We start from the raw sequence: 13,574 nt of genomic DNA on the forward strand, positions 1-13,574 counted from the left end.
TCTCTTCCAATTCCATTTAAGAGGCACAGACTCCCTATCCCTCACTTCCATTTCCATTTAAGAGGCACAGACTCCCTACCTCTCTCTTCCAATTCCATTTAAGAGGCACAGACTCCTCATCCCTCACTTCCAATTCCATTTAAGAGGCACAGACTCCCTATCCCTCACTTCCATTTCCATTTAAGAGGCACAGACTCCCTATCCCTCTCTTCCAATTCCATTTAAGAGGCACAGACTCCCTATCCCTCTCTTCCATTTCCATTTAAGAGGCACAGACTCCCTATCCCTCTCTTCCAATTCCATTTAAGAGGCACAGACTCCCTATCCCTCTCTTCCAATTCCATTTAAGAGGCACAGACTCCCTATCCCTCTCTTCCAATTCCATTTAAGAGGCACAGACTCCCTATCCCTCTCTTCCAATTCCATTTAAGAGGCACAGACTCCCAATCCCTCTCTTCCAATTGCATTTAAGAGGCATTGACTCCCTATCCCTCTCTTCCAATTCCATTTAAGAGGCACAGACTCCCTATCCCTCTCTTCCAATTCCATTTAAGAGGCACAGACTCCCAATCCCTCTCTTCCAATTCCATTTAAGAGGCACAGACTCCCTACCTCTCTCTTCCAATTCCATTTAAGAGGCACAGCCTCCCTATCACTCACTTTCAATTCCATTTAAGAGGCACAGCCAATCAAACCTCTCTTCCAACTCCATTGGAGAGGCATGCACTTCCTATCCCTCTCTTCAAACTCCATGTTAGAGGCACAGACTCCCTATGCCCCCTTCTAGTTCCCGTTGATAGGCACACACACACTCCCTACCCTCCCCCCTTTCAACTCCATATAAAGGCAGTGCCTCACTATCCCTCCCAATTCCATTTAAGAGACTTTGAATCCCTATCCCTCCCTTCCAATTCCATGTAAGAGCCTTTAACAACCTATCCCTCCCTTCCATTTAAGAGACATTGACTTCCTCCTCAGCTACAGTATACCATTAATACCTACTGAGTTCCCCATCTCCACCCCACCTTCAAAAAAAAAACTTAAGATGTCTGAATATTTCAAAGAGAAAAGATTCATAGTGCCACTGGCATAGTGGTAGTGCCAGTATAACTGCCACAATGATACATTTTTCAGATTCTACAGAAATACACAAAGGAACAAACTTTCAACCTGTGGTATGGTTATACTCCCAAATGCAGACTAAAAGCTTCTCTAATACAGTTTACAATTTTGAAATTGCTCAAGCTACTTCACTTAGAAGAATAAGACTGATATTAAAAAAAATTATACCTGTGACTTTGAAAATTTGACTTAAACCCCCATCTGCCAAACTGACAGGCAGTGTGCAAATTACAAACCTTTTCTCCCTATGCAGATTGACCTGTTTCCCATCTTCTTAGAAAAATCTTATGGTAAAGGTAAGGCTCTGGGGAATAGCAAAGCAACTTAGGCACTTTGGCTCTTATTGACCGAAACAAACACAAGCCTTCTGATCAATGTCATATGAGGACTTGAAAGGGCAACTGTCACTTGAATACCATCATAGCAACAGACACTTAGTCATACAGAAATAAAGTATTTCCTGACTACCGTACACCTGGGAAGAATATAAGCTAAAGGAAGCAGAAGCCACCTCCATGCATTGAATATATCCCATTGCCAACTCAATTACCAGCAGCCTGTATGGAAATGAGTAGTTAAAGTCCAATCACACTGAGGATCAAGGAAGGAAGATATGTTAAATGTCTGGAGTAGCTTGCCCTGATTGATTTCAAGTATTGGATAAACTTTAAATCTCTAGCTCCAGTAATAGAGATCCTTTTTCAAAACAGGCAGAAAACATTGACGTAAAAGGCACTAAAGATAGCACTTTAACCAGAGAATGAACCCCAGAGTGGCAAGCTTATAAATTAAATGAATACACCTATCAACGTCAATTATCTCAAACATACATAAACTACATACGTCAGTACGCACATTAATACATACATGCTTGAATGTGCTCTGTGAGGTTGACTAGAGCAGAGGATGACTATTAGATTTGGCATTTTATTTCAATCTTTGAGTACTTCTGTATGGGCACTCCTCCTCATCCAAAGACCTCCTGCATCTTAATCATCCATCAAGATGTAAAACTCCATGTGGCAACACTAAACCTCAACTACTGTCCTTCTTTCAATATATTGAGCCCAATTCACGGTTTTTGTATATATATATTGGAAAATTGGCTCCTGTTGTTGGTTTTACCTCCAACTAGAAGGAACACATTATTTTGATTCAGTCCTACAGTATTGTTAGTTTGTAGAATTCATACTCTGTCACTCTGAAGCACTTAAATTCTTGCTCATACTGGAGTTGTATTTAACACCATACAAGTGTCTTATTTTTTTGCCATTTCTAAATCTTTGAGAGATTCACATACACTGAACATTAGCAATATTTACTATTAGCAATATACCCTGAAGGTCTCACTGTTCACCCATACCAACAGCATCAATCAAAAAATGTATTTCACATCTCATATCAATACCACTTAGTCTCCACTTCAGTCCTGTGTTGAATCATAATTTCTAGGTAGCATGTCAGCTTAATTTGACGTAATAATTGTGCTTCTGTAAAAATTCTCAATTCCTTCTGTTGTAGACCAGTTTCACTTACCTAGAGCAGACAACCTCAAGTTTTCCAAGCAAACAACATTCACTTACCTAAAGCAGCCAATCATCTCACCTCAAGCTATCAATCAGTAACAAAGGCGACAACAAATATCTTAAGCAGCCAATCCTCTTACCTAAAACTCAGCAACTACCTGAAGCTGACAATATTCAGTTGCTTTGAGCAGACAACATTCACTTACCTTACTAAGCAGCCAATCCTCTTACCTAAAATCAGTAACTACCTGATATAGACAACATTCACTTACCTTACTAAGCAGCCAATTCTCTAACCTAAAGCTGTTAATCAGTAACTACCTGAAGCAGAAAACGTTCACCTACCTAAAGCAGACAACCTCAATTTATCTATTGCCGCCCAACCTCAATTTACCTAGTTGAATCAATCTCTTCCAACCTGAAGCAGACAACATTCACTTACCTAGAGCAGACAACCTCAATTTCATAAGAAGCCAACCTTACTTAGTTGAATTACTTAGTTGAAGCCAACCTTACTTAGTTGAATTACTTAGTTGAAGCCAACCTTACTTAGTTGAATTACTTAGTTGAAGCCAACCTTACTTAGTTGAAGCCAAACTTACTTAGTTGAATACACCTCTTCCAACCTGAAGCAGAAAACGTTCACTTACCTAAAGCAGACAACCTCAATTTATCTAAGCAGCCAACCTCAAATTACCTAGTTGAGCCAATCTCTTCCAACCTGAAGCAGACAACATTCACTTACCTAGAACAGACAACCTCTGCACTGCACAATCAAGTCTTTCTGCTACATCATGTTGTCCTGCAAGCCTCTTATCAGCACAATGAATGTGAAGCTTGTCCCAAACTGTAAGAGACTGAGTCTGTTTCTCCACAGGATTGATTTGTAATGGTCCAGAGAGTTGAGTATATAGTGAATTGAATAGACATGCTTTAAGATGATTTAGTCTCTTTAGTCTATTCTCAGCAGTAAGACCCAGAACAGGTTCATTTTGGGTGTTTTCCAAGTGTAATTGACTTAATCTGTTTGACAATTCAACAAAAGATGACATTTTTACCTGCAAAGAGAAATATGTAAAGCATAAAGTGTGATGTACAATCAGTGACTATGATGTCAAAATTATTCTTAGTTAGAAAAGGATTACAATGTATGTAATTACTGTAGCTGTCTCGATACTTAAAATATCTCCAAAGGTAATGACAGAAATAAATTTATAATTTAACTAAGAAACTAAATGTAATTGTAAAAGAAATAGAAATATCAGTTAACTGAATCATTTTCTCATCCACACCTGCTTAATGTATCTTTTGCAGAAAAGTTCTCCAATACTGTCAATTACGAAACTGATCTAATTACTCTGTAGCAGTGTAACATTAGGTAGACTTAGCAGGCCTTGAGTCTATGGAACCAACTACTGAGGTAGACCAAGTTTTATGGAGCTGCTGAAGGATTTACTCAAAAATATATATCTCTAACCCTAAATACTGGACAAGGGGGGGTGGGGGGGTTAAGTAAAAGCTAAGTAAAAGAATTATGACTCGTTTGGTTTTCTAATGTCCATCAGGTTTATTTAACTTTGTTAATTACAAAACATCTTTATTGTTGAATTGCTGAACCTAATGAGTAGTTTCTAATAAAAACAATGAAGTAAAACAACATTCTTTACAACAATAAATTGTACTGAGGGAAGAGGGGGCATTTTGTAATGATGAAGTGGCGTGTTAAGAGCCACAGGTGCTATACAGCACTTTCTTCTGTGCTAATGTAATAATTACCTCAACATGTGGCCCTGAAAGTACTCAGTATCTTAAAGAAATGATGTTAATTTACATTGTTTCAGGTGCATGATTGAATGATAGTTGCATAGATTTTCATTTCTACCATAACAAACCAGGCAATTTCTGGGTTTATCACAACTAAGTTGGAATATAATGTTAAAACCTTTATGAAATTTTTACAATTATTGGTTAACCATTCTTAGATTTGTACTCTAAAGCCACAGGCTACCAGTCAATGTAACTGTTGCTTTCCAGCTCAGATTTAGAATCAGGAAATTTTATCAATACATTGAATCCTTCGAATCATAAGTTTACTTATTTCTCTTTAAGATTGATTAGGTTGAGACCAAAAGCAGTCACAGTATCAGGGGAATCCTTCTCAGCTGAGGAAGCTATTTTCTTAGTGTTGACCTTCATAGTATGGTCTATGTGCCTGGCAGGTCATAGTCTGTCTCTTCACTATTAGCTTAGTTGCCAGCAGAAAAGAAAATGCATTGGCACTATCCATTGCCTTTATACCTAGCTGTCTGGCTAGAACCATGATTCACTGCATTACTTGCACTACATGTGGACAAATATTGCATGTATAGGCCAAAGTGATGATGAAGGTACAAATGGAACAAATATGGAATTTATAGGCCAAAGTGATGACGTTTACAGTAGGCTATTACCAGTCTGAAAACAAAATATTTTAAGTTGATAGCTGCAATCAAACTAATGTTCACATAACCTAGGGTCAGTTTGCATGTCGCAATGCTATAGGCTTATAATAGCAACAAGTTACATGTGTGTCTATGGATTCAATTCCCATTCATCACCTGCTGACATTTGCGGGGTATTTGTGGATACAACACTTATAATGTTGTGGCAGACACGACCACAAGTCAAAACAGAATCATCACGAGAATCAACTTTCTTACTTTCAGGTAAAAATAAAATCATCAGAATCAACTTTCTTACTTTCAGGTAATATAAAATCATCACGACAATCAACCTTCTTACTTTTAGGTGCCATTTTATATTGTAGCTTATATTGTTACAAAGATCTGAAACTTGTATCCTGGGAAAATGTTTGCATCCACTAAGAAAAACTTGCATGACTGCAGTCCGCTACAGGCACACAGTACTTACAGTAGTTACTGATAGCTGCATTCAACCTAATGTTCACATAACCTAGGGTCAGTTTGCAGTTTTTGAGGGCTCCTCTGGCAAGCAGTGCTTCTGCACTGAGCAGGACTACCCTCATTAAAGATCACAATAAAATAAAAATAGCATGTTGCCTTGTATGCAATGGAAGTGTTCAGTGATAGGCCTACAAAAATCAATTGATCTAACTTGTATACAAAAACAAAATGACTGTCAAATTGTGTAGAAATTTGGAAGTATGGAAGGTTACCATATATATGCAGGCTACTGTAGGTCTGTGAAAATGTTATATGCATACGCTATGAATGTTGGAAATCCACATAAGGTGAAACAAGTTTTCTACACAAAATTGCCAGCATAAAATGTTGCACTTTTCAAGTATATAATCAAAATTTAATGAAGGCCCATAAATGTTGTAGAAATTTTACATACAGATTTCAAAGGCCTTAATTGACCTACAGTAAGACATGCTCACAACTTTGATAAACTCTTATGGTAGTTAGGATTCCACGACACACTGGTATTTGTAATCTCTGCATTTATCCATCCACTATGGGCAAGTCCCTTCTGGTCCCTTTCCCATTACATTACTGTATGTAGAATGGACAAACAGTAACTTTGCGATCCTAAACCGTACTGTCAAAGTTCTTTCTTTGGACAAATGTCTTGACAATCTCTCTGATGTCGGACTGAATCTGATATCACGGAAGAATTATACCTGAACAAAAGTCTGGAGTTAAACTGCTCAAGGCAAGGACAAATTTCTCCAACTTCACGCATGCTTTAAAGTAACGGAATAATTACCATAAAAGAGTGAAATAATCCATGAAAGTGTCTCTTAATACAAACATGATGTTTCCTTGTTTCATTGCAACAATTCTAGCTGGGATTTTTGCCAAGGTTTTGTAGATTAAAATTGCATTTGAAAACTTGTTTACAATTTGACTTTGGAACATGGCAACTACAGTGTCTAACAGAATCAGGGCAGCTACTGTACATATACATAACATAGTGAGCAAAGTTAGAAGAGATGTGAAGCTATCATACTGTACACCAAAATTAATAATTTTGAACACAAAGCTGATTTAGAAGTTCAAGCTTTAATTGTTGCTTGTGGCAATAGTGTTGGTCCTTAATCATCCAGTTGATAGGAAAGTAACATGGAGCATTCCCTTATTCACCCAGCACAGGGATGAAATATGAGGGCGCTACTCTTTATTTGTCTGTCTGCCATGTGACTAACATGACACGCTTCTCCTAATCCGTTGCCTGCTGGATACAAAGGCGTGACTATATAGAAAAGGCATTTTAAACTTGCCATGGTTTTTTGCCTGGCAGCTGGGTGAATAACAATGTATGCCCAACTAGTGAATAAATTAGCACACAGAGCTTTGAAGGTGCAGAATAACAAAAAAAAAATCACTTGTTAATGAAGTGCCAAGCAATTAGGGTTCAACACAATCGTCATTCACATTACATTTTGTAGGTAGTTTTTCAATGAACCCCACAATGCTGTTTCTAACACTTGGCATCTTTTGGGAGAATGTAACATCAACAATTCAAAACATGCTGTTGATGAGGTTCGACTCTCGTAATTTTAAGTGCCACGCCCATTTCAATAACCACCTCTCTCAACTAGCTTTCCATCCACCGATACAAACAGCAGGTTATCAATTCTGCCCACAGGTATGTACTAACTTGCATTTACTAGACACACAACAGGTAGCTTTCAATGTGCAATTCTATCTTTGTCCAGGTGGTGAGGGTAGTAAGGAAATGAGTAATGTTATTCGCTCTGAAGCCAGATGAATAACAGGGGCAGTACACCTTATTTGTCTTTCAATGTAAAGATTTCTTTGAACAGGGAATTCTAAAGGAAGCAGTGAAAATCCACGGAAAACACAAAGTTTCATATACATTTTTGTGTGGAAAAATTTGTCCACAACCATGATGCAATGCAGTTGGTGCATTTAGTACTGGACCAGATCAGTTCAAGGTCAAATGAAAATATTTTTACCATAGCAAAAAGACATATTTTATTATGATAGACTATACAGTTATTAAGATTTCAATAATACACTTAAACCAATATAGGCATATCTAGGTTCATGGCCAGATCACCTCTTAAGCAAAGTGAAGAAATATTGATAAAGTCAGTTGGAAAAAAAAATAAGCGATATGTTCACTTTTTAGAGAATGTTAATGAATGATAAAAACTGTGCCATTGATTTATGCATTTCATTTTAACTCGAACCTTTATAAATATGAGCTTGGATGCCCAGGGAAATAGACAAAATATGCACAAACTTATAGTATCACTGAAGTTGTGAAGGCAAAAACTGACATAACTTGTTGGCATAAAAAACACTTTCCCCAAAGCAAGACTTACTTTACAGTCTGGTATTTGTCTGCTATGTTTCCCTGGCACATGGATAAATATTGAGAGCAATACACCTTATTCATCAGGCAAAAAACAATGCATTTCTCTAACCTCAGTCGGGCTACTATAGCCTACAGTAGGTTTGTCTTTCATAATTGTGTGAGTCAGTTTTAATGACTGCAATAGATTGAATGGATGTGGTTGATCTTAAACCCTGCAACATGCAATCTGTTGTATTGGAAAGAATATGTTAAAATAACATAAAACTGTTAGCAAACTGCTTATATCCACTAGAGAGCCTGTGTAATAGAATGTATAAAAGTAAGTTGGCCTGACATTTCGATCCTAGCAGGATCTTCTTCAGAGGCTAAATGACAAGTCATTTGTCATTTAGCCTCTGAAGAAGATCCTGCTAGGATCGAAACGTCAGGCCAACTTACTTTTATACGAAAGAATATGTTGGAATTTCTTTGAAGCACTTGGCCTAGCTAGCCTAGTCTATTTGTTATTCACCCTAGCCTAAACCTAAAGTACAAAGAAAGTAACTTTTGTAATACTAATAACTGCTCACTTTGAATCCAGGCTTGACACTTCCTAAGGATATGCTTTAATTATGTACGCTGATTTGTTTACTAACTGCCGGAAAGAAAATAGATTGCTGTTCACATGACTGCCGGGTGAATATCAACAACAAAAAGAAATACAAACTTTGCACAACTACTACTTCGTGGAACCCATCACCTACTTGGGGCAGGAGTATGGTTAGTCCTAGTTCTGCGATATTCAAATTTTGTACTTTTGTTGTGTGTGAAATAACGTTGTAAATCATTATACCCTTACCAAATTTCGAGAAAAAATATGCTTTAAAATCAACAGGAATAAGATCAGATGACATTTAAAGTCGAACTTTTGTTTAGAGAAATCTTCATTTCAAGTGATAGTTCCAAACTCTGGTACTATCTCAGAAATTCCACCCAAGGCGGCATAAGTGGGTGCAAGTGCCAAAAACGTCTACCACTGTCAGGCGCCGTGCAGTAACTGCTCAAATATTGAGATGCTAATATATGCGTTACGGTTAGCACTAGAAACAATGGATCGGAGATCCATTCATACTTACAAGAACACCTCGAGCTTCATTCAACACTGGTATGGATTGAACTTCTTTTGTGCCTTGGACCTTTATACATGCCCAAAGACCTGAAAGAGAAGTTTCTAGTGTATTCCTCTTGACCTCACAAGTGGTATTCATATTCCCATGATACCCGTCATACATCGTTAAAGCCCGAACGGAAACTTTTTGCACCCTCGACCGCATTATTACCAATGCTACTGGACTTAATTTAGGCTAAGTTGATCTTCACAGAATGATGAAATATACTTTATGCAAAATTACGTGAATCATATTAAAAACTGTATTTCTACGTCGCCCTTAAATTAATATAGGTTCATTTCAGCAAGACAGGGCAAATTGCATTGTTCGCCAGCGGTTGGAATAAAGCACAGGCCTAGCCTTTCCGTCAATATGGTGAAGTCACGTTGTTTCCTCAAGTAAACGTCAGTCTATATTTTCTATATTTATTATAAAAAACAGCCAGTGAATTTATACCACAGTGCAATAGATACACCAAAACTCAATTTATTGTTGGTTTAGTATAACGAGAAAGTACATGTTGTTGGTATGATAGCCGTAAAATTAGTCCGCGGTGTTTGTATTCTCTCCTGATTTTATAAACAGGAACAGTGGCGGAGCTAGGGGTATTGGGCAGAGGTGGCGAGAATGGTATGTAGGGCGCTTTCGACACTATCTAAGCGGAGCGCTACCACAGGTCGGCGCGGAGCATACAGATTTTTTTTTGAGTAGAGATACTCCCTAGACTCCGGAAATGTCCCTTTCCGGGCATTGCTAATTTGCTGATAAAAGAAGAATAAATAGCCGTTAGAGCATTTTGTTAGAAAATTACACCAACAACATGTGACAAATGTCAATAGGTAGATGAGAGCGCAATAAAGTCAATAATCGCGAATAAGTAAAAAGCTGAAAAGGGCGCCAGCAGTCCATTTGAGTCCGTCAGGGGGGGGGGATCCGCCCCACCACCTGGACGCTCCGCCACTGGTCAGGAATATTGCTGACATTCAGTTCCACTAGTCCATATTGCAGGCTGCATCCGCTGTTTGATTTGAAGACAGAAATTAACGCAGTTGTACGTAATAGTAGTAGTTGTAGCTTCTCCCAACTTGAATATACAAAAGGAACTAAATCTCTAATTACTCTCTATTACAGCTGGATATGGATTACATTTGTAATATAGCTAAATAATGCCAATTTATAGTTACATATCTTATTAAGGTCTGGCCGGACACTTTTGGCATGTAGTGAATCAATTTAAAGGATTAGTTCAGGTGCCATACATGTTTATCTTATATGAAAGAGGACAATAAAAGAAACACAATGGTGAAGAAACTGTTCAAATATCTTATTCTGTTAAGTAGATATTCAAGTTTAAAGTTCTATCTGATTGTGCAGAAACTGCTCAAATCAGACTAGCTGTGATGGCACATCCTCACATTCCTGAAAAAATCTTTGTTATTTTCTCAAAATATTTTGTGAGAGTTTTATGACTTACAATCAAAAGATATGTCAGGAGATCTCATATTTGTCAGGGGAAGTGTTTGGGATTTACTATCTGAAGAATTTTTATTAAATTTGTTAAGATTTGTGAAAAAAATTGTAATAAATTTTAAATGAAATATATTCACACATGTTAAGGAAGTGAGGATGTGACATCACACCCTCACAGTTAGTCTTTCTACACCAGTCGATTTCAAAGAAATTTTGAAATCTTCAAAGCGTGATATCTCCTAAACAGAACATGCTATCTTGATAGTTTCTTCACTGTTCTGTTTGTCTTTCTGAGCTCTTTTATACAAGAACAACATCTAATACACCTGAACCAATCCTTTAATGAAGAATTGCAGTGTATGCCGTACTTTGAGGCATGAAAGAATAGACTGACTAAATAAATAAATAAAACTAGTATTAATGATTATAAATAGCGAGAGAGAGAGAGAGAAAAGAAATACAGAAGGTTATGGCCAATTATAGGATTCTCCAACTTGCTTTCTCTCCAACACTTTAAAGGTGATTTAGGCCTCCAGACTATCTAGTACGAAAACAGCTTTTGGAGGGAACGAAGCCACCAATCTACTACGTATGTACCGGTAACGATCCGGAGAGTTGCATGCAGCCAGCAGCATACTACAAAGACGTGTTTAGAATTTAACTTACAGCACCAAATTGGCTTCACATTTAAATGTATCGTAAGTAAATTTAGCTATATCAAGATTCATCAAACCTTGTCTATTGACAGAGCTATATTAGTACATTACAGTTTAATAGATATTAAGTTCACTTATGGTAGACCACGGAATTGTAAATTTGGGCACAAGAACTAAAATCGGCACTCGAAGCAGTTTAAATGCTGGTAACGATGTTAGATCAAATGACATCAAGATAGAAAGAAAGCTCTTTGTGTAATTTGAGCCTTAATCTGAGGTAGAAGTGGAATGAAGTAGTATTCGATTTAGAAACCATTCGAGAAAGATGAAACGAAACTAGAAAACTGCTCAAGTTTCTATTTAGTTACTATAGAAACTGTTTCTAGGGATCAATTTCATAGGATAATAATACATCGAACTAAACTGGTGGGACTTTAACAACTCCCTGCCTGAACAGTATACTAAGAGCAAATTAGCGCAGTCATGTGTGGAAGAAAGTGGACGCGAACTTACAGGGGCATAGCAACCACCCCCTAAAGGACACCTCCCTACAGGACAACCATTCCTTACAGGAGAACTCCCTATAGGACATTTCCCTATAGGACAAATCCTTATAGGACAGTTCCCTAAAGGACACCTCCCTACAGGACAACTCCCTACAGGAGAACTCCCTATAGGAAATTTCCCTATAGGGAAATTTCCTTGCAGGATAGCTCCCTACAGGACATCTCCATACAGGACAAATCCATACAGGACATCTCCCTACAGGACAACTCCCTACAGGAAAACTCCCTATAGGACATTTCCTTATCGGACAAATCCTTATAGGACAGTTCCCTACAGGGCACCTCCCTACAGGACAACTCACTACAGGAGAACTCCCTATAGGACAGTTCCCTACAGGACGTCCTCCCTACAGGACAACTCCCTATAGGACAACTCCCTACAGGAGAACTCCCTATAGGACATTTCCCTATAGGACAATTCCTTTGCAGGATAGCTCCCTACAGGACAGCTCCCTACGAGACATCTCCTATCGGACAGCTCAGTACAGGACAATTCCTTGCAGAACAGCTCACTCTACATGACAACTCCTTACAGGAGAACTCCCTATAGGACATTTCCCTATAGGACAATTCCTTGCAGAACAGCTCACTTTACAGGACAGCTCCCTACAGGAGAACTCCTTGCAGGACAGCTGCTCACAGGACAGCTCTCTAATTTCATACATGAATGAATCTTTCTTATTCCAGATTCTTGGGTTATTGTAAATGGAATAAACGGTAAATACTATTGGCTACAGTAGCTACACGACTAACGGTAAACCAATACGACAGAATGCTGAACGCTCATTGACAAGAAACACAGACCATATGCCTATACTTATCACCCGTAGCAGATTCAACAAGATTTATTTAAATTGTCATTACGTGAAGTTGAGGACACGTTGATCACAACGGTGAATTTTATAAGTTGTGTCTTGAGGCTCTCCACCCCTACCTCAACTAGACAAATTTAATTTTCAATCCCCTATCCCTTCATCGGAAATACAGTTCGATTGGCTAAGCCACGAGGCATCAAACACTTCCGTCATTACAGTATGTCGTTAATAAATCATATGGAGGCAAACTTTATTACAAATTTCTTCTGCTTGATTGATGAGCTGAACTTAGACAGTTAAAAGGATTGCACATGTCGGTTATATTTCAAGCATGTCTCCTTTACATAATATCCACTATTAGGTCAAGACCAACACAGTATATGTAGCCTACAAACGTTCTTTTCGTAAGAGGACAATATTTCAAGAAGATATAACTCAATTACATAGGGTTATTTAATACGATGTCCAAAGTAAACATACCATTTCCTCGGTTCGTGTCTTCAAACTTCCCCATATATTTATGTTGTATTGTTTATAATTTAACCATTCGAGTGAACACATCATCTTGTTAATTCGATTGTGTCTTTACTTACACAGTAAGAAATAATTCTATGGATACTATGTGGCTACAGGAATAAATAACTGATTTCCCATGGAACTTCAAAGCTAAATTTTAATCACCTTTTAATAGGGTTGTTTGTGGGATGATATGACTGCACTCAGGAGAGGTATACGTGTCAAACGTTTGGGTAAACGTCTTATCAGTAAAAGTTATCAAGTCCTCGTTTGCCCTCAAGATCAAACTTATAACAGGTACATACCAGGCAAAGGTTAAGGGAAATCGCCTCATCGATCACGTGTTATGCAGAAAATCATGTATTCCTTTGCCAGTTTACAAGACTCAAAACGTCAATCAACATTCTGACAACATTTACCGTATTTAACTCGTTCGAGTCAACAATTC

General features: G+C 37.9%; 1 protein-coding gene across 2 annotated transcripts in view; it reads right to left on the reverse strand.

The window, feature by feature from the left end:
* LOC139961256 (gamma-tubulin complex component 6-like) overlaps positions 1–8,968 on the reverse strand; it is a 90,983-nt gene extending 82,015 nt beyond the window's left edge. Inside the window, exons 1-2 of one of the 2 annotated variants that reach the window (XM_071960340.1) lie at positions 8,794–8,968; positions 3,394–3,706 (exon numbers count right to left, since the gene is read on the reverse strand). In XM_071960340.1, the coding sequence (XP_071816441.1) occupies positions 3,394–3,700 (307 nt within the window). In that variant the 5' untranslated portion in view covers positions 3,701–3,706; positions 8,794–8,968. Of the gene's footprint in view, positions 1–3,393; positions 3,707–8,524; positions 8,751–8,793 lie in introns of those variants that run through there. The other variant, XM_071960341.1, reaches the window with a different exon arrangement.
* Positions 8,969–13,574: the final 4,606 nt, after the last annotated feature.

This window comes from Apostichopus japonicus, chromosome 20 (assembly GCF_037975245.1).
Source record: "Apostichopus japonicus isolate 1M-3 chromosome 20, ASM3797524v1, whole genome shotgun sequence".
Classification (NCBI taxonomy): Eukaryota; Metazoa; Echinodermata; class Holothuroidea; order Aspidochirotida; family Stichopodidae; genus Apostichopus; species Apostichopus japonicus.